The sequence below is a fragment of the Magallana gigas genome, chromosome 6 (assembly GCF_963853765.1).
Source record: "Magallana gigas chromosome 6, xbMagGiga1.1, whole genome shotgun sequence".
Classification (NCBI taxonomy): Eukaryota; Metazoa; Mollusca; class Bivalvia; order Ostreida; family Ostreidae; genus Magallana; species Magallana gigas.
Window position 1 is genome coordinate 8,102,308 of NC_088858.1, and position 20,352 is coordinate 8,122,659.

The 20,352-nt window shown below is 35.5% G+C and overlaps 2 protein-coding genes across 16 annotated transcripts in view; one reads left to right on the plus strand and one right to left on the minus strand.

Annotated features, from left to right (window-relative positions):
* Positions 1 to 337: 337 nt before the first annotated feature.
* On the plus strand, positions 338 to 5,815 carry LOC105340131 (apoptosis regulatory protein Siva). The gene is made up of 4 exons (XM_011446033.4): positions 338 to 521; positions 3,118 to 3,387; positions 3,683 to 3,818; positions 4,102 to 5,815. Exons 1-4 carry the CDS (start codon positions 404 to 406, stop codon positions 4,148 to 4,150), a joined length of 573 nt encoding a protein of 190 aa, XP_011444335.3. The 5' UTR covers positions 338 to 403; the 3' UTR covers positions 4,151 to 5,815.
* Positions 5,816 to 6,914: 1,099 nt separating this feature from the next.
* Positions 6,915 to 20,352, minus strand: part of LOC105340128 (centrosomal protein of 170 kDa protein B) — a 43,335-nt gene continuing 29,897 nt past the window's right edge. For 13 of the 15 annotated variants that reach the window (XM_066087918.1, XM_066087914.1, XM_066087917.1 and 10 more), the window contains 7 exons: positions 19,436 to 20,202; positions 14,417 to 14,531; positions 12,144 to 13,903; positions 11,654 to 11,830; positions 9,470 to 9,555; positions 8,885 to 9,042; positions 6,915 to 8,653 (listed from right to left, as the gene is read on the minus strand). In XM_066087918.1, the coding sequence (XP_065943990.1) occupies positions 8,442 to 8,653; positions 8,885 to 9,042; positions 9,470 to 9,555; positions 11,654 to 11,830; positions 12,144 to 13,903; positions 14,417 to 14,531; positions 19,436 to 20,202 (3,275 nt within the window). In that variant the 3' untranslated portion in view covers positions 6,915 to 8,441. The remainder of the gene's footprint in view (positions 8,654 to 8,884; positions 9,043 to 9,469; positions 9,556 to 11,653; positions 11,831 to 12,143; positions 13,904 to 14,416; positions 14,532 to 19,435; positions 20,203 to 20,352) is intronic. The other 2 variants (XM_066087911.1, XM_066087919.1) reach the window with 2 other exon arrangements.

Consider the following 20,352-nt stretch of genomic DNA (forward strand, 5'->3'; position numbering starts at 1 on the left):
TATGTGCATGTTCAAAAAAGACTGACATTTCGCCTTAAATTTGCACGTTCCATTTATGAATTTATGATCAGCATCTAATAAAATAGCCTAATTGATACATGCATGCTTCCATTGAATAATTTTGTTTAGTCAGGCAAGCTTTTTGGAAAGCTATTACTTGTTAGTTTTATGCTTTATTCATGACTGTGTAAAAGTTGGCCCATGCTCAAAGTTGAAAGTTATAAAAGTTAAAACAAATCAATATTCTTTAAAGACATAATCATCGTTAAAATTCTTTTTATATCTGAACATTTTGTGCAAGGTAATCCGGACCTAGTTAACGTTGTAGATTTTAAAATTATAGTAACCGGAAGTTAAATAGTACCCCGCGAAACTCTCCAGAAGGTAAACAAAAAACGTTAAAATGCCCAAAAGAAGGAATCCTTTTGGTGACGGGTCACCTCTCCAGCTAAAAACGCACATTGGCACCAAAGAATTAAACACTGGTGTCAGTGGAGAACAGAATCTTAAAGCTGTTTATGGTAATCATTTGTTTATGTATTCGTTTGTTTATACAGTGTACATGATGGTCGCTCTGACATATAATCATGATAACAGTTTAATGATTAAGCTCATTTCACTTCCACTACGATTTTACGTTTTGTTCCTACCGTCCTGTGCCGTTGCATTACATTTGATGCATAACCATACGAAAAAAGCAGGATTATTAACAGTATTCGGATGCTGTTAGGGCTTTGTTGACTTTGTTGGGACTCACTTTTCAGTGTGAGAATTTAATTGTGGGTCTATTACCAGTAAACCAAAGGGGGAGGGGCATTTTTTGAATTTCCCATTTCACTAACAGTTTCATTGTTCATTCGTTTTCGTGTGGTTTTAATGATATTGTGACGGTCAGACCGGTTCGCATACCGGCGCCAGATGGCTCAGTTGGTAGAGCACCTGACTAGAGATTCAGGGGGCGCAGGTTCGAAACCCGGTCTGGTCCATCATTATTTCTCCCATCCCGTTACATTTGGTGCCGTGACCAACCCCTGGAACTGACGGGTGAACTCCTTCCAGGGGTAGAGCCTGGGGCGATCTTCAGGGACGAAGATCATTTAAGGGGGGAGGAATGTGACGGTCAGACCGGTTCGAATTCCGGCGCCAGATGGCTCAGTTGGTAGAGCACCTGACTAGAGATTCAGGGGGCGCGGGTTCGAAACCCGGTCTGGTCCGTCATTATTTCTCCCATCCCGATACAATATACTTCTGACGAAATTCTTGACGTGATAACCTTTTCTATATCTTTGTTATTGAGGAAATCTTTCGGCGTTTCAATCTAAAGGCAAGTGGTAAATCTAGTAATCTGAAGTCCCGGCTGTCCAGGATTTCAGTTTTTTGTTGATGTCTTTATCTTCTGTGCAATGAGTTCTTCAATATTTTCGTCTGTTTTTCAAAGTTGAAATTTATTTCCAAATGCTAAAAAATATATATATAAAACTGTGTATTCTGCATTAGCACAGTCACTGTGTCAAAAGAGGAAAATCTATTACTCTGAGTTTTGATGTCTCCTTGCTAGCTTTTTGACAGCTGCATAAATCTTTGTAAATCTTTAATCTGTAATTGGTTATAAATACCTTAAAGTTTAACTTCACTTTCTATAAATGTTCAATTCCAGTTTTAGATACTTATACCAAAGTTGATTGAATATGTATCATTTGATTTTTCATCTGATAGTTGTTAATCATTACAGTCAGGGATTGAAAGTAACTTTTTTGACAACTCACAAATTTTAGCCAAAGGAATTTTGTTTTACTCGCAAAATTAAACTTTCTCTTCCATTTTATCTTGTCATAATTATAATTTGCATGAAAAAATAACTTTGTGTTGTAAATACTCTTTACATAAAAATCAATAATTCCACATGTCTTGCTAGTGTCTGTGTTAAAACCCTTTATTTTGTTTTATAGGGGCATGGTCACGATTTAGGTCAAAAATTATTTTTCCGATTTTAATATTTGCAATGCTGCAGAAAGGCATTTTTAATGGGTAACAGAAATTTGAGTGTCATTTGTTGAGTTATAAGCGAGTTACAGGGCTTGAAATTCTTCGCTGTGTAAACAAAGCGTTTGTTTACATTTGAACGTTGAAGTAAAAATTTCAGTTTTAAACCTAAAACGAATTTTTTAAATGTTAGGAACTGTTATTTATGCTTAGAATGAATAAAAAACAATAGACAATTAAGCTGGAAAAAGATTCTTTACTGGTATATTGAACCTATGTAAACAAAAACAGGGCACAAGCCTTGTTTACATGACAAAGAATTGTGAGCCCTGTATCTTGCTTATAACTCTACGAATTGCTCACAAATTCTATTTGATCATTAGAAATGCATTTCTAAAGCATTGTAAATAATAAAAACATAAAAATAGAATTTGACCAAGATCGTGACCATGCCCCTTTAAAACTCTCACAACTTTATTTATCAATTAATCTTTAAAGTAAACTGCTCAATCTGAATTCTAGTCACAGACAACATTAGTATAAAAGACGTTTCAAAATGTATTTTACCTAAAGGAGTGACAATTAGCGCATGTGTTCACATGTTCAATGGCTTTGGTAGGGCTGGAGAGGGATATGTTTAAAGATAAAGGGGAAACAAATTCTGTTATAATTAGTTGTTTAATTAACATTAAATGTATTAAATCATATAACATAATATTCATGCTTATCATTTGATAAGAACATTATGATTATGATAAGCTAGTGGAAACCAAGGGCCAGATCATGCACACATTTATTGATAACATCTAGACTAGTACTGTAAAGGCAACCTACACAGAGATGTTGAATACACAGCTCAAAATTCATTATTCATAGTGGCTTGATGGTTACAGGGAAATTATCTGATTGCAAACAAAGTAAAATTAAAAACACCCGAACCTATGTTTTTACATTTACAGTATTTTTAGAGTACCAGTTTAAGCTGCAAAATCCAAAAAAAACCCGGTTATTTTGTTACTTGTTAAAGTTAGTGACCACAGGTCTCTTTTATTCTTGCAATTTAAATTGTTAACTTGCATTTAGTGAGTATTTCTGCTTATTTTTAACCCCTGCATGACGTGTTTGGTTTTGTAGAGAGGACAAAGAATATGCTGTTTAATGGTGTGCAATCCTTGTATAGTTCCGAGACAGTCACTGCTGATGCCAATTGTAACCTGCCATTCATCGCAAACTACAACACCGTCGATAATGCATCACAGGTCCCCGGTCAACTGGTCATCGATTATGAGGGTCAGCTGACAGTTCCCTCAGCTTTAAACAAAGCCAACAGCGAGGAAATGGAGACAGGCAACCCCACCCCTTTTGGGTTGAGCAGTAATTCCAGTTCATTTGATTTTTCTAAGGGTAAGAGGAAAAAGTGGTCCAATGTTTTTACTCACCAAAACACTTGTTATTTTAAGTAATGTTCAAGAAATAAAAAAAAAATTGTAATGACTGTACACTGATGAAGTGTTATTTCTTTTGGCACCAATTCTCTTCCATTTTGTGACAGTCATAGGATTCTTAAATTCTATCAATTCAATAATGTTGCACATTGTGAACATTAAAATTTGTGGATCAATTCATTAGTGAAATCACAAAAATTATTATTATAGGAATATTGATGAAATATCAGTTCATTTTACATATAATTAAACAGGTAAGAAATCTGTCGATAGAAGACGATTGCCATCAAATGAACGCTGTAATTTCTGTGAGAAGGCCTTGGAGAGAGACCGAACACTTCAGTGCTGCAACTGTCAGCGAAATTACTGTCAGTTTTGTTCCGTTATTAAGTGAGTAGCTAGTTATCTTAAATATCGTAAACAATTTTGCCAAGATTCTAAAAATACCACTATCAGTGTATTCAACAACATGAAGTATATATATAGAGTGAGATCCATTTTCAATATGTCAAGGCTGAAATGAAATTTAATTGCGGCTCAGGCTATTCATAATTGCTTCTTGTGTGATTGACATTCGATATGTTTTTGATCTCATTCAAGGTAAACTTTAGGGGAGGTGGCTTAAAAGTGGGTCTTTGATATACTACAACGTAAACAATATTCTGTTTTTCAGTTATGATGAAAGTTCTGAGAGGGTTTTCTGCCTGGGTTGCTCAGCTTAAGACAAACTTGACCAGAATTCCATTAGATCTCTGTACCTCATAGTTCTTCCACGTTTAGCATGGATGTATGCAAACATTTTCATTTGTGACTGTACTTCTGAAATCCTGGAGTTGATTAGATTCCTATTACACAATATGAAGAAAAATTTGTATGAGATTTGTGAAGTGCTGTAATGTAGTTATGTATCATGAAGCATATTTTGTGATAAAATGGAATTTATTGACATGAAATTTTTATATACCTGTTCATACATATATATTTTGTTTGTAAATTGTTTATATACATTGTTTATAAAATGATTGATGCATTGACATTGTTATTGAGTTGGAATCCGTTTAGCGGTAGTCAAACTACGTGACAGTGTATAATATTTTGTGTGGTATTTTGAATACATTGTACTTGGAAATGCTAGTACTAAGTCATGATGATAAATCAAAATATTGTAAAGTAAAGTATCCAGCAGTTACCTTATTTTGGCACACATACAACATAGATTTTTTAATATAAAATTTGTTGTAGCCACATCTATTAAGGTCTGGTAACACTTGATGTGTAAATAAAATAGAATGGTTTTGATATGAAACAGAACAGCAAAAAACAAAGTGTATTTATCACTGCTCTTAATGTTAGTATATTGTTCCTTGGATATTTGTTTAGTATAATATACTGTATACCTGACATACAATTTAATTTGATAGAAACTTGGAAATTATGGGTGTACATGTATATGTACCAGTAGTAACCCACAAATAGCTTAAAACAAATAAAAATCATGTATGTAGACCTGCATTGAAAAAGGGCAAAATTGGAACCATGAGGTTCATTCTGTTTTTCTTTCATTTGATTTTTTTATAAGAAAAAAAAATTAATAAACTGCGTTTATAGAATAGCAGACACACTTGTATTGTGATAATTGTAAAGTTACAAATTTTACAATTAAATAAATGTGAAAACGTAATTAGTCACATTATGAAAAATGTAGATTAATTTGAAACACAAACTTTATTGATGAAACCTTTGATTTGTATTGATGCAACCTTTTGATTTGTGTTGAAGGCTATGTTCAGATTGTTCAAAGTTTTCCTGCATTTATCCTATAAACCTTGCTATGGTTGATATAAGTGAGATGTGAGGTTTGACTAAACCAGGTCACAAGTAACGCCATATTGTCCACAACATTTGGTCATAGCAGACATTTAGTACCTGGTAATGTGCATTTCTTTACCTCTAAATTGTACATGTACTAGAAGTTGTTTGTTTGCCCAGAGATGTACTTGTGTTTTTTGTATATTGAATTTGTTTAGTTGAACTGTAGGGAGAAAGAGTTTATAGAAATAAGGAAAATGAACAATAAGTATGGTAATTATAGGGTATACATTACAAAGTGCTATGTTTACAAATTAAAGCGGTAATCATGCAGTTGATTTAAGATGCGTTTCCATGATTTGTTTCATAAATGAATTACTGAAAACTTAAATTATGATGATAATCAACAATATAAAAGATTTATGTATGAAAATCACAGCAAAGTCAAGTCTAATTTGTACCATTATATTGTAATATCTTGTTACAGTGAAGGGTACTAGCAAGTTGTTTACATTGTGAATGCCATTTTGTACCATGTTATCTTAAATATATTAATAAACATGATAGAAGTTTTACAATGTGTTTATTGAACTAACTCCCAATGTATCACTAAAAGACAGTGGTTTGCTTAATTACCGGTAATATCAGTCAATCTTTTCTCCATCCCTGACCTCTTATCTGAATCCCATGTTTTCATTTGCTGGCTTTTTAAAATTTAATGTTAAAGTAATTTTACCACACACTTTTTGTACATGGTACATGTAGGTCTCTGGTCTGTCATTCTTTTTGTAAGCACAACTCCTTTTAAACCCCTGCACAGAGTTTCCTGAAATGCCTTAGGGAATTGGGGAAAAAATGTATATACATGTATTTGTGCCTAATACCAGGATATAGTCCTGATCCATTTTTTGAAGGAAATTTCACTCGGACCTTTGGCCATTTATTGAGTGTACATGTACATGTAGTAATAAACAGTTGTTAAGGGCAACTCCTCTTGAACTGCTGCACAGAATCTTCCTAAATTGTAGGGAATTAGCACACAATGTGTTGATGTGCATATTACCAGGAAATTTCAGCTCCATGATTATTACAGGAAATATGGCACTTTTGAATTCAGAATTTTGTTGCTGCTAAACACAAAAGTATAGATTTGCATATAATTTATTTTGTATATTTAATGCGTACCCTAGCTGCCATTCATTATGTGTGTAGCATTGTAAAGTTATGGGGTATGTGAGCCTTCTCACTTTTCCTTTGATATTGCAAAAATCAGCTTGATAGTTTTGGAAATGAAGTGAAACTACATGCATGTTTGTGTACACCTAAGTACCCCCTGCCCAATATACATAGTTCAACAGTCAGTCAAACACACATCCTTCATATAATTTAAAGCTTTAAACTTTATTATTGCTTAATCCAAGGGAAACATCTTGCTGGTGTATTCAATGATTACAATGCTTGGTTCTGACACCTTGAATTATTTCTAGTGTTTGGTGATAAAGAGTTGTGGTTCTTGCTATTACTCTCTCCAGTAACTATAGAAATCAAATGGTTTGATAATTAATATGATTTATAAAATTATCATTTGATAATAGTACGATATAATGATTTCTCACAAAGGCAGAAGTGTACTGCAGGAAATAAACACATGCAAATGAAAGTAAAAACAAAAAACCATCACGTTACGGCATCAATTTATTAAATTATCTAGTATATAAAACAATTTGTTCATGGCAACTAAGGCATTGTAAATAAATGGGAATTTATACAAAATATATTGCAACCAGACTGCAATTTTTGCTTGAAGTCTGTCCGACAACCACAATATGCTTGAAGCATAACTAAAAGTAAAAGAGGAAACCATGACAACATAAACAATTACAGGCACGTAAAGATCCATTTCATCTCAATGGAATGCATTCAATAAATCTGAATTCTAGCAACACTCAAAAGCAGTATGAAATATTGAAATCTCTAAACTCAACAACACATTTTTCTGTTGTTATAAACAAAAAATTAAAAAAAAGATATCAAAACTTCATATGTCAAAAAAGAGCAACTTTGAACAACCATTTGATATCCCAGACAATTTTATCAACCAAAAAATGTGACTCAGTCACAAATTACAACAATTGAATAATAAACACGAGCTGTGTATACTTAGTTTATAAACGCTGTTTTATATATATTGTACGTGTGGTAAAGTTCACATAACTTAACAACACATTGAAACTTTATCAATTTAACTTTTCTTATATAAATAAAGTTATCTCCCTTGTTTCTTCAAAATTCCAAAACAAACAAAACAGAAAACAAACAAACATGCACCTGCATGTATTGTGATAACAGTGAATTCGACTGATAAAAAAATACCAGGTATTAATTAAAAAGTCAAAACTAAAAAAAGAAACATTTACTGATCTGACACACAATTTTAACACAGAAGAACAAATATTGTTCAATAAACATAAAGAATTTCTGGCAAAAATGAGTATATTTTTTCTCAAGGCTACCAAGGTAGCCACCTAGTAAAACTATAAAATTTTTAAAAATTCAGATAATTCATCATAAATCTTATCGATAAAAAGTAAGTCACTCTATTGACAATCATACATTAATATATCTAGGAAAATTCGCAACACTCAAAGCAGTTTCACCATTGAACTGGTCCCCAGTAAGATGTTGCATAATATCTTGGTTAATATCCATTAAACACTGTAAAATGCCACTAATGCAGGATCACAGCCAGAAAAAGCACTACCACATTTATCACAGAGTCCACATTGTAACAGTCTTATCCAGGGGGCCGTTCATCCACCACATCTCCACACATCCACCAAAAGACATTCAAACCCTCCACATTCTACCAATCAGCAGTACAACTCATAACACACAAGTCAGTCTTCCAAAATGAAGAGCAGAATGTCAGTTTTTTGGAAGCAGAAGATGCACTGCCTTGCTTAAGCTTATGAACACCCATCAACAACATCCTGTAATCATTTTCGCTACAAGCATATTTTCTACTTTAATATGCATCTATGATATTTTGCCATTTACATAAAAAACCAATGGAATTCTAAATGTTTCAAAGAAATGTGCTTCCAAACTGAAGCAAATCTCCTCTGTGCTCCCATCCATGTTGAGACTAGAATACAATTGGCTGGAGAAAATTCGAAAAACAATTTGAAATGTCTGAAGACATTATCAAAAGAACTCATCAGCAGTCCCCAATTCTTCACAGTCCGATTCAATGGAAGCTTGGTCGTCCTTGATTTGGGGTTTTGCAATTGGCTGGAATCCTGCAAGTTCGCTGCGGATTCTCTCAATTTCCTGGAGGTATTCCCTCTTCTCTCGACCAGACAATCCCGGGGAGTCTGAGCAGCTGTCATCATCTGGATACAGTGCTTTCTGCATCACTACGAAAAAAAAGAGACTTTTAATATATTCAACATTCCAGTTTTACAATGTAATTGACAAAACCATCTTAATTTATCCAATTAAACTTTTCCCTTAATTGTTTCACCATTTCTTTAATGTTCAGGGAAGTTTTATATAATCAAATTGATGTTTCTATCATAAATCTAATTTTCCATCATTAAGCTAAAAAAAACCTTGCATTTCTTATAATTTTATCAGTTAACCCGTACTGTGTATCCTGTGTTCCGTTTTCCTCAGATTTGATAGGATGGCAGCTAGCTCCTGATTGGCTGTCTTCCATCCAGGAATATCGCTATTGGAAGACGATTGGTTCAGAATGTCATCAATAGGCGAGGGGGAGGACATGTCCTCAATTCTCTGGTCCTCTCTACAACAACAATGTACTGTCAATTACTGGCAACTCATCTAGAGAATACACACTCGTCACAATAGCACCAAAAAACTTAATTGTGAACATATCAATTGTTCTCATCAGAAACTCAGGGCTGGACTCTCTTTTGTATCTCTATTAAGAGAAGTGAGATCAATCCTGGGTTTCTAACAATACTCAATAGTTTACAAAATTATACATGTATTTTACAACTTTTGTATATATCTACTTTGAAAATGAGTTCTTGTCATGTACTTTTCTCATACTAATTCTAATAACATAACTAAATAGTGTAAACAGTAGAAAATATCTCAGTATAAAAATTAACTTTATCAAGCTTTTAAATTTATTAATTAACTAAATGTATTCATTACAAGAACATTATAAATGGTACAAATTTTTCAATAACATAGGAGCCTCTTACTTGAGCTTTGTGAGGGTTTTCTCCGTGTTGGTTTTGAGTTTGAGTGACAGCTGATAAATGGAGGACACCAAGATGTTGTCATAGGACTGTAAACAAACAACAAAACAACTGTAAGAGACATCATACAACAATTACAACCGAATCTGAGCGTTGTTATTGACAGCATCCAGCTGTTTTTGTGCTTTGTCTTTACTTAATCCTACAACATATCTTTGTGTTTGAGAATACCTTTGGTTTATTATTTAATACATTCCTTTCAAAATTGTAAATACATGTTCTCTTTTAAAATGCCAAAAATATATTTCCACACAAAAAAGCAAAGTGGCATTAAAAAGATAATTTATGTTGATTAAATTGCTTTTGGTAATACTGGCTATATATAGAAGAACAGACAACATACCAAAGAGCAGGTATATATATTCAGAGTGGTTAATCAAATACAAACTGATATTTTTTTTACAGAAATTTAAATACATCTTTTGAAAAGATAGTCATAAATTTTGTTATGGCACGATACTTGATACCAGCACCAAAGTACTGTTTAACAAGAAACCAAAAATTGGCCACCACCACCAAATGTTTCTTTATTATCCCAACCAGATTCTATCATTAGTACCGGTAAATAGATTTAATCAGATCTTTAGAATCAGTTTTCTGATTCCTTGCATCTATATATAAATGTTTGAAATGAGCATCTTGTACAACAAAAGTTGCTATATTAAAAACAACATACAAGTTCAACAGGCTTATACATGTTTACACTACACACATACAGTTTGTAAATATATATGTGTATATATATGTGATAACAAACAAAATATATCATGGTGTTCGATACACAATATACATGTATCTAATGATCTACATATAAACAGGTTACTGTCTTCTATGTGAAAGTCTACAAATAAATACATGTAATTATTAATAGTGTAGTCATCCTGTGTAATTCCCTGGCCCTCCATCCTAAAATTTGTTGTAAAATGCTACCAATTAATGCAGTAGCTTGCTGGCATGTCTATATAACCTATGACCAACGTTGGGACCATTCATACATCTGTTGTAACACCTCCCCCCTCCCTCCTTTGAATTCTTAAGACACTTTAAAAAAAAAAAAACTTATTCAATAAAATTAAATCACTATGTACTATGACTTACAGGATGCTTCTTCAGCTTGCAAGATATTTCATTGCTTGACTCTTCTTCACTATCAATTAAGTATACAGTGTGGAAGAATGGGATGAGTACCGGTATATTATATGTGATTTTGTCGAACATGTTTTAAAATTTCTTAATAAAATTACTCAAATACATTTTCAGTGCCCATCAATGATAAAACAAGTATATTGTTATTGATAGAACTTGAATGATTTTTAGCTAAAACATACTGTGTTTTCCTTGTGAATACTGCCATTCAACACCAAACCATTTGGTTTTTTAAAATATAATTCATTCAAGCATTAAAATTTTAATATTTCATATAAAAAAATGAAATCTGCATGAGAGATGAGATCTCTAAATTTGAATATTAAGTACCTGTATATTGAATATGAAATAAATTTGTTTGATCATTGGTGATATATTACCCTCCCCCGAAAGAAGTCTCAATATATTAAACATACCAAACTGCTATTATATTTTGTTATAGGTGAATGTGTACTAATAAGGATTAAAAATCAATATACAGTGTATTGTCAAATGTATGCTTCTAATATTGCACCTTTCATTAGTTCAGCAGGAATGAAATTATGAAGCACAGGGAAGAGCGAGATTCACAAAACTGAGGTCGTCGGCCACTATATGTAAAAGCTGAGGTTAGCCGCCAATGGCAATGAACACTACAGATTAATGGTTACAGAAGTAATTAATGATGTGGATCCTGGAGGTATATGCCATTCTACACTAGTTTTGGCGTACTTCTGATGCCAGGTTAATGAGCTCCACATTTCTGACTCATTTCTTTTTTTAAATTTTGAGATGCCAAAAAAAAATTCATAAAATAAAAATAAAAACATTCCCCGAAAATCATGCTCAAACTCCCTGACACCAATGCAAATTCAAAAATCAAAGAAAGTAAAGCTACATGTAGAAGAAGAAGTCTATATATACATAGACAAGTTCAAACAAGCTGGTAGTACAATGTACTGAGTATATACACTCAGGGGGTGTGAGTCGTGGGGGACAAACCTGCTGAGGCTCGAGTGAAGCTCTGTGTCTGGCCACTCCGTGACGAGTCTCGTGACTCTCAAACGAGTTTCGCTTTTTAAATACTGACAGGGGCATAAGAGGGGGAGAGGGGGCAGCATTCTGGGGAGGTGGGGTGAATGCTGATTTAAAGCGTCCGCAAAGGCCACTGGTTAGATCCTAAAACATAACATATTGAGTTATTAGACTGCTAATGTAATTAGAGAACAGTCCTCTTAATCAAGCTAAAACCTCTACCCAACATTGAATAATGGCCCCCACAATCAATATAAGCAATATCATGAATTGTTAATAAATAAATTACACCATACCAGCGTATGTTTATAGGATATACAGAACACTGATACACTTGTATCCACAACATTAAACAAAAGTGATCGACCTAATTTTCCATATTTGATTCTTTCTAACTTAATGAATACAAGTTACACAATCACACATACACAGAAACACATGTAAAACAAGCATTTACCTGAGTTGACTTGACAATTAGGCTACTTTCTTCATCCTCAGAACTCGGAAAGATTCGACTTGACTGGGACCGGCCGGAGTATGGAATGAAGCTCCGCTGATACACACTGCTACACACAGTGTCCGCTCCCTCACTGGCACAGCTCAAATCGTCCGGACTTGATACCGAGTCTTTCTGCTGGAGAGCCTGTCTCCTGTATTTTTGAAGCTCAGCCGAGTTGGTGAAAGATGCTGACCTAATCATTTTTGGTTTACCCTGGTTGTCCAATTTGACCTTGACATCTTTCGCTTTAGCCTTGGCCTCTGCCACAGCTCTTCTTGGGTCATACTCCTTTCTTCTCTTCCATGCTGCTTTTTCAGCAGATTTTGGGGAATTGGATCGACTGGAAGCAGAAGTTACACTACTCCTACTACTGTGAATTCCAGTCACTGAAAGACCATAAGTGGGGGTACACTTTAACTTTGATTTCACATTTTTCAAGTCAGGTTTGCGTGTAGAGGAATTGCTACTGTCCATATGAATAGAGTCTTGAGAACTTAGAGACCTGTTCAGTTTCAGACTGAACCGACCGCCATCGCTTCTGTTGAAGGAGTTGGCCAAATTTCCTGAGGATTGATTATTGCGAGATGCTTTGTTAGCTATTTGAGCACCTAGACTAGCGTTACTCCTGGACGAGGAACCACCCCCCTCCCTGCTCTTCTGAACGATGGCAGCTCCTAGGCTCTCCTTGCTTCTGGCGGAGTCCTGCTTGGTGTATGGATAGCTGAGTCTGTTACTGGCCTTCATGGATCGGGTGGGAGTGGAACTTTTGAAAGACCGTGTAGAACTGACGGCGGACACATTGGTCAGCGACACAGCCTCCGAGACTCCTGAACTAGGAGTGTCTGGTGCATCTCCGTCTGCCAGAGCCCTCCTCAACTGGAAAGCCCTGTTGGGTCGGGTCATGCTTATTGTACCTTTTCCCTTTGAGCCAGATCTATTAAAACTAGCACTTGAATCACTGCATTCACTGGTCCTGTCTGTTGATTGATTGAGATCACAATTTTCACTTAACACATCAGATACCACTGAGTTTTCAGGGGGTGTTGCATTTTTGTAGTTTCTTTCACGGAATGCTTGAAGTCTTTCACTAGCAGAGCCCCCTCTTGTCACAGACTTGTGTTGCTGTAAACCCCTAGACTTTGCTAGAGATTCACGAGGACTAGTATAGGAACTGGATTTTAAGAATCCTTCATGTCCATTCACAAGGGCTGCTGTGCTCTCATTGTCAGATAAGTTATCCACATCATCCAGCATGTGTCCATTTTGTAATCCACTGGACTTGGAATCCATGCGTGCCTCCATGGCTGCCATGACAGTTTCTGTGTCCTTTAGCAGGACCTCAGTCTCAACACTGGCTGAACTTCGTGCTGAACCTTTTGGGGATGATAAGTCCTCTTCCTTTGACACAGATGTCACTTCTGATTCACTTTCAAATTTTGTTTGGGAAATAGATTCAGTGTCTGTGCCTTCATAACGTTTGACTACATGACTAGATATTGTGACAGACTTCTGCTTGTCTGCGATGTTGTTGTTCTCGCCGTATCTCGGCGTGGAGGGACACCTAGGACTCTGGCTGTCTGTACTCTGACTCAGTCGTGAACTGCAGTTGCTCCCGTCTGGGCTTTTACCAGGGATTGTGGGTAATTTTCTACCTGTTCCAGGACGTTTCCGACTCAAGCCTTTTGAAGGCTTTTTTGAGTCAGGTGACAGCATGGTATCTGTAATCAACAAATAAATAATATTTCACTAACTTGTCAATTATATGACAACTCAAGCGTTAAAGAGAATAATTTTCCCCCTTTATCAACAACCTTATAAACCTTCTCAGTATATCCCACACTAGCATTATATTACAAATGTCTCATGTACATAAATGAATATTAAACTTTAATTAATCTAGTAAGACAATTTTGACAGTGCAGATGAATTCTCTAATTTCACAACATTATTCAATGTGAATCTTTTATGCGTAATCTCTTCAAACCCTAATAATACTACCTGTACAATAATAGACAAAATAATTTTATGACATAAAAGCCTGAGTCATCCACTCAGCACCTCACCTGTGGGTGCACTGAGGTGGATCTCTTGATTAACTGTGCACCAACTTTTAAGGTTAACGATACAGGTGATATAACCTTCCTGAGAACCCAAATCATGAAAGAGAGAGAGAGAGAGAGAGAGAGAGAGAGAGAGAGAGAGAGAGAGATACTATACCAGTATATACTAACCTTTATCAGAGACGCTACTACTGGGACTGCTAGGTTCGGAAGTCTTGCTTTTATTGGTCAAGGCCGCCCATTGGGTCACCCAAGTGGGAGCAGTGTTTGCATCTGAGGGGTTCTCCTGTAATGTTAAAATAGGCACATGAAACGACGTCTTTCACCTCTAATCGTAACTAAGTAAACCTATACACTCATCATTCAGGTATATCCTCATCAGGCGTTAATATTGAGGTAGAGACAGCACCTATGTTAGATTTTACCTGTTACCTGAGAATAAAAAAAGAATAAAGAATGCTGTCGCTATTTAGGAGCACAGGTCATACTTCATCATTATATTTTTGAGATTATACCCTTCAGTTGACCGACATTTACAGGTACATGACAACAACCTCCCAGCTGAGAACACCTTACAGACTTTTCAAAGCAGCTTTTCTATCAATTGCAAATGCTGGCTGAATAACACACATGTTGAATCTATGATTGCTTTCTCAACAAACATTCAAACACTTCAGAACAGGTATACAATGGTTAAATTCAATAAAGAAAAACCCACACATTTTTTTTTAAATTTCATTATTCCATAAATATATAACCAAGTCTTTAAAGTTTTGACATGCGTGAACAGCTTCCACAGTCAATAAGAGATATGTTTCTACCATTCTAGGCCCTTCAATCACCAAAATATTTACTTCAGGGGCCAAGGATATGTAACAAAAGCTTTGTTACATAGAGACACAATAAATTACTAGTGGACAGACCCCCCTATAAACCTGTCATCATATGTCCTCCAGAGGGGTCACCTGTATTGGTGATGACCCGCAAATCTGCACATTACGGTCAATTCCTGATCATTTGTCAGAACACAACAAAACAGGACTTTGGCAAGTAGCATTTATAGCATAAAATGTATGGTCATTACAGCATAAAACATATCAAAATCAACCAAAACCCCATTCACTGCTTATCAGGGCTGGCGATCTAATCTGAATACAGGTTCTGGCAATTTTCTGATCAGCACCTACCTTTGTGTACATTTCAAATTAGAGCTAGAATGAAACTTCTATAAAAGCCCTCCATTTAAAAAACAATTTCCAAATGTTCCAGTTTTAAAGACCTGAATTTTTCTTTTGTCAAAGTTTTGGAAGAGTTCTTTGAGCTATAGAATAAAAGTATGTACACTAATAACAATACACAACAGGCCAGGTTCTTGTCTTTTGACTTAATAAAGTCAAGAGTTCCTCCCAGTGTAAATTTCTGGGGGTGACAAATGTAAATGGTCCAAACTCTGCCTCATTTTAAGCATTAATTCACATTTTCAGGAAGAAGACGACATGTTTCGTGTAATATCTGGGAGCAGCCCCCCTCATTAGCCTGTGGACATTCCATTATACAGGTAAACAACCCTATCGACTAGCTCAAATTGACCACAAGGATCAAACAAGTCGCATACTACACTACAAAATGTTTCCCCAATACATTTCAACTTGTTCCATTAGGCCTCAAAGGCTTAGATAGTGCAGTTAATCTGCCATGTTTTGACAATATGCAAATTCCCTGCCCGTTTAGCAAAACTATAATTATCAATGCTGTTCAATGCAGTAATCATGCAAACATAGCCCTACAGTATATGTATATTCCCAGACATGTCGCCGTATTTTTTCCTGGAGACATAAATTTTAGTCCCTGTCAATAACTCACTATCACTTTCCTTTCTTACAAAAAAATCCATGATTTACTACAAGTATAATCTATCACTTCTTATCAATTTCTTAATATCAATAAGGAACAAGGTAAATCACACTTTCATGCTATTCATACATACCAGGTACACACTAGTACATGTTAATGTCCCACCACAAAAACCTGACGAGATGAAGTTGCTACAAATACCTTTCAGTATTTATCTCCAAGCTGATGAAATCGAGCACAGGGTGCAACATCTGACACACACAGAATCAAATATCCCAAACCGACCGGTGAACATACAGCCCAGGAATGTAGGTACAATCAGAGACTTATCCTCTCACGTATCAGTGTGTACGAGATTATAGACCCAAAATAGAGAGAAATGTTTGAAAAAAAAAATCTGGCCTATGGGGGTTTTAGTGGCCTATTAAGTGTGCCAAATACCTGTCCAGTGGACTGCAGATTTGATTAGAAAAACTCTCTGACAGGTAAAACTCAATTCTCAAAATGACATGACACGTTCCTAATACAATCATGTTCCATTTCATACATGCCAGGCATTTTATGTCCACATCAAAAATTAAATGACATATCAAACACAACAGGAAATATGAGTCCATGAATGTGAATTCCACTGTAAAGATCTATACTAAGCATAAAGCATATTAATATTAAATGATTTTGTGAATAAATATAGAGTTTTAAAAGAGAGATGACCAAAATTAAGAGCAATATACACTGACCTGAATAGGGTGAATGGGATAATTCATCCATAGATCACTCGCCATTTTCAGAGCACTTTAGTACTGACCGAGAGAGTGAGGCAGAGAGAGCGTTATGCCTTGTAGTCAAAGACTCTGACAGTAAACAAATACCCTCTGTCACTGGGCCCGTGTCTGACTAAAATCGAGCTAGATCCCTATCACCGACCTGTCTCCACATTCCCAACCTGAGAGTACCAGTCAGAGAGGATCAGCTAACAGTTACAGTTATCAGAGTACGAACGCCAAGCTCACAAAGCTTTGAGAGCCTCCGAGGGAGAAGCGCTTGTTCACTAACACCTTCCTTCAACAAACATGAACATTACCAGATTTCTACGACAATTTCCTGTATTCAGCCAAGCGTGACTCGCCAATTTTTTTTAAAGATGTCGACTTAAATTACCCTAAAATATGTGCAATGTGGGGGTGAAATTTAAATAGACTGGACTATTCATTAAATCAATCTTTTTACTGTTAAACAAGGAAAAAAACCCATTTACCTGAGCCATGTGTCATTGTTTACAATGCACTGTTTTGTGTTACTAGGCAAAGATCCACTATTTGTTTAGACAAGAGAAAATCAAACACTCAAGACTTTTAAAAACTATGTAATCTTCTACAATTAATAGCTAGAATAAACATTGAGTTTTTAGCTGACCACATAGAAAAAGAAGTCACAAATTCAGATCCTCTGATTTAAATTTTGAAAAGTACACAAACCTGTGGAGAAACTCTATAGTTATAGTTGATGCAGGGATTACAGTAACATTCTTACTTGCATTTCAAATTCTACTCTGATATTCTACAAATTTAATAAAAAAAATGTTGTTGCATCAACTTCAAGAGGTGTTCAGGTAGGTTTTGTATTTCATGTACCTGTAAATGTGTATGTATTACAGGTATAATAAACCTGCAGTTTAATGACAGCATGGCAGGGCATTACTCAGTGTTATTCAAACTGTGGTAACTATCAGTGTGTACTGCCTCAAGGTGTTAAATCACTGTATCAAATCTTTACAGCTCATTACAGCCTCATATATCTTTCAATACAGGTCAGTTCCAAACTATGCCTTCAATTAAAAACTGCAACATCAAAAACAACTGCTTAAAAATTCCATAATTATAGTTCAATTTCTTTCTATTGTTTTAATATACTGTAATCTTTTGACCTATAACCTGAATGAATTTTGTTCATGATTAAAATTTAAGATTTAAATTCACAACAATTACAAAGATTATAAGCATTAATCCAAAGCCTCCTATCACAATAGGTAAATTTTCTATAACACATTTAATATGAACTTCATGAATCAATTAAGTAACCTAAAAAGTTTTAAACAAGTTAATTACAGCGCTCATGATATTTCCTCTGTCAACATTATTTCTTAAGTCTCATTTACATAACCCTTCACTTACCTTTAGGAAATTAAGATCCTCTCCAAATTTCATAATTATCTAAAATTTATACAAGAATCCCACTAAGGTAATCTGCCTGAACCAAATTAATTAGTGTTCCTATCCACATAACATTAGGTCCTTTCTCTGAGGTGTTAATTTCCTTGTCACAAGTTTTACACATACATCTGCTATGTAAATGAGTGACCCATCCATTAATGATATTACATATGGCAGTGTCCTAAAATACCCTTAGAGGGCCTCAGAAGTGCATGCAGGGCCACAGGGGGAAAAGAGAAGCTCTCTACCTGATCAATGTAACACCAGACTGCTAAACATAGAGAGGGGAAAATGTGTACATACATTCATAGAATACCACAAAACCTTGGGCAATTACAGTACTTTTAATCGGACTGTGTCAATAGTCACCGGCCTTGTGAAGGAAAAAAACGTGTTGGGACACACCTTTATAAGCTGATTAAGAGGCTCTGCTACCTAGACAGGGGGCATAATCAATGCCCAATTACACCCCATGTACATTTCTTCAGTCCACAATAAAGATGTCACCAACAAAACATTATTGTCCAGCATGGCTGTTTTGTGTGTTCAATGTTCACATATAATCCAATGCAATACACAGTGCTGGGAAATGAGCCATATCTAGCCAACATAAATCATTCATGGCCAAGCCATCTGACACACTTGCATACACTGTTTGTCCATTTATGTAATGCATGCAAAATTTATTGAACAATCAAATAAAAAATAAATCATCCACAGGACAAGACCTATTCTTGTTTTCATTATGGACTGTATTTATAATAGAAATCTCAAAGCTTTGAATAAATTTCCTAATCCTGCTACTGAAACCCTAGCAACAATCATTTTGGAATAAAACAATATGCAAATTAAATACATTCTAAAATTGCAACTCATATTTTCCAATGACAATTTCATAGCTATCTGTCTTATCACTTTTTATGACAATTCATTTCCATTTACTTCAATCATTAACTTTCTTCCTTGAAATTCTTTCTAACCCCAAAATAAAGCACAATATAAACTGTATAACATGCAGAAAGAAAGTTGGAAACATCCAAGAAGCTATGAGTTATTTCTGGCAGTCATTACTACAGAAGCATTCAATACAGCTATGTATTTACAAACTCTACCAAGCCCTTACCTGTTCATCCTCTGTAATCCTGAGGTCAGTGACCTCTGAACTCCCGACCTCCATCTCCAGACTACTGCCCTCTGGTCCTCGACTTCTCTTTCTCTCCAAGCTCCTCAAGTCCTCCTCATCCTCCAAGTTCTCAAGGATCAAGTCCTCGGAGGACGGTTTTCTATCTGTAGAGAGCCCCTCCACAGAATCTGAGACAGTGGATTGAGTATCCTTAATTCCAAACACAGTTTCTATGTCCTTACGAGCAGATTCTTCCTCCTTGGACGGTAACTCACCATCTATAGTATAAGTTCCTGTCTCACTCACATTGTCTGTATTATCAACAGGAGCAGCAGAGGAAGGTATGACTTTCCCCTTTTTCTCCGATGGAGACTTCTTGGATTGTGGAACAGCCTTATTGGAATCCTTCCTCATAATGATTGGCTTTCTACCAACCTTTGCACTTTGTGTCTTTGACACTGAAGACTCGTGCATTTTTGCCTCTGGGTGAGTGGAATGCTCACTTGCTGTAGGTTTGTCAGCTTTTAGAGATCTAGGGGTACGTCTGCCTTTAGCAGGAGACTTGGTATCACTGGCAAACATTTTGTCAATCAGAAAGAAGGCACTGTCACTAGTAGTGAGTTCCTTTCCTTTGGGTTGTTTTGGGGACTTAGGAGTAGCTACCTCTCCATTCTCTTTAGGTCTGGACAGTTTGGCTGGTATAGGTCTGCCTGTTGATAAACTTCTTCTATGCAAGCCTGTCTTCTGTGCTGGCTCTACAACAGATTCTATTGACATAAAATCAAGAGGAAAATCAAAGGTACAGGCCACTAATAATCATAATTGATATCATCAAACAGTATAAAAATACAGAAGAAAATCCAAGTTACGGGGCACTTTAATATTTTAATTGACACCATACAGTATTACATGTATAT

Coding starts and splice junctions, on each gene's coding strand:
- LOC105340131 (XM_011446033.4), top strand. CDS start 404: ATGCCCAAAAGAAGGAATCCTTTTGGTGACGGGTCACCTCTCCAGCTA. Junction 3,388..3,682: donor TTCATTTGATTTTTCTAAGG/GTAAGAGGAAAA, acceptor ATAATTAAACAG/GTAAGAAATCTGTCGATAGA. Junction 3,819..4,101: donor CAGTTTTGTTCCGTTATTAA/GTGAGTAGCTAG, acceptor TCTGTTTTTCAG/TTATGATGAAAGTTCTGAGA.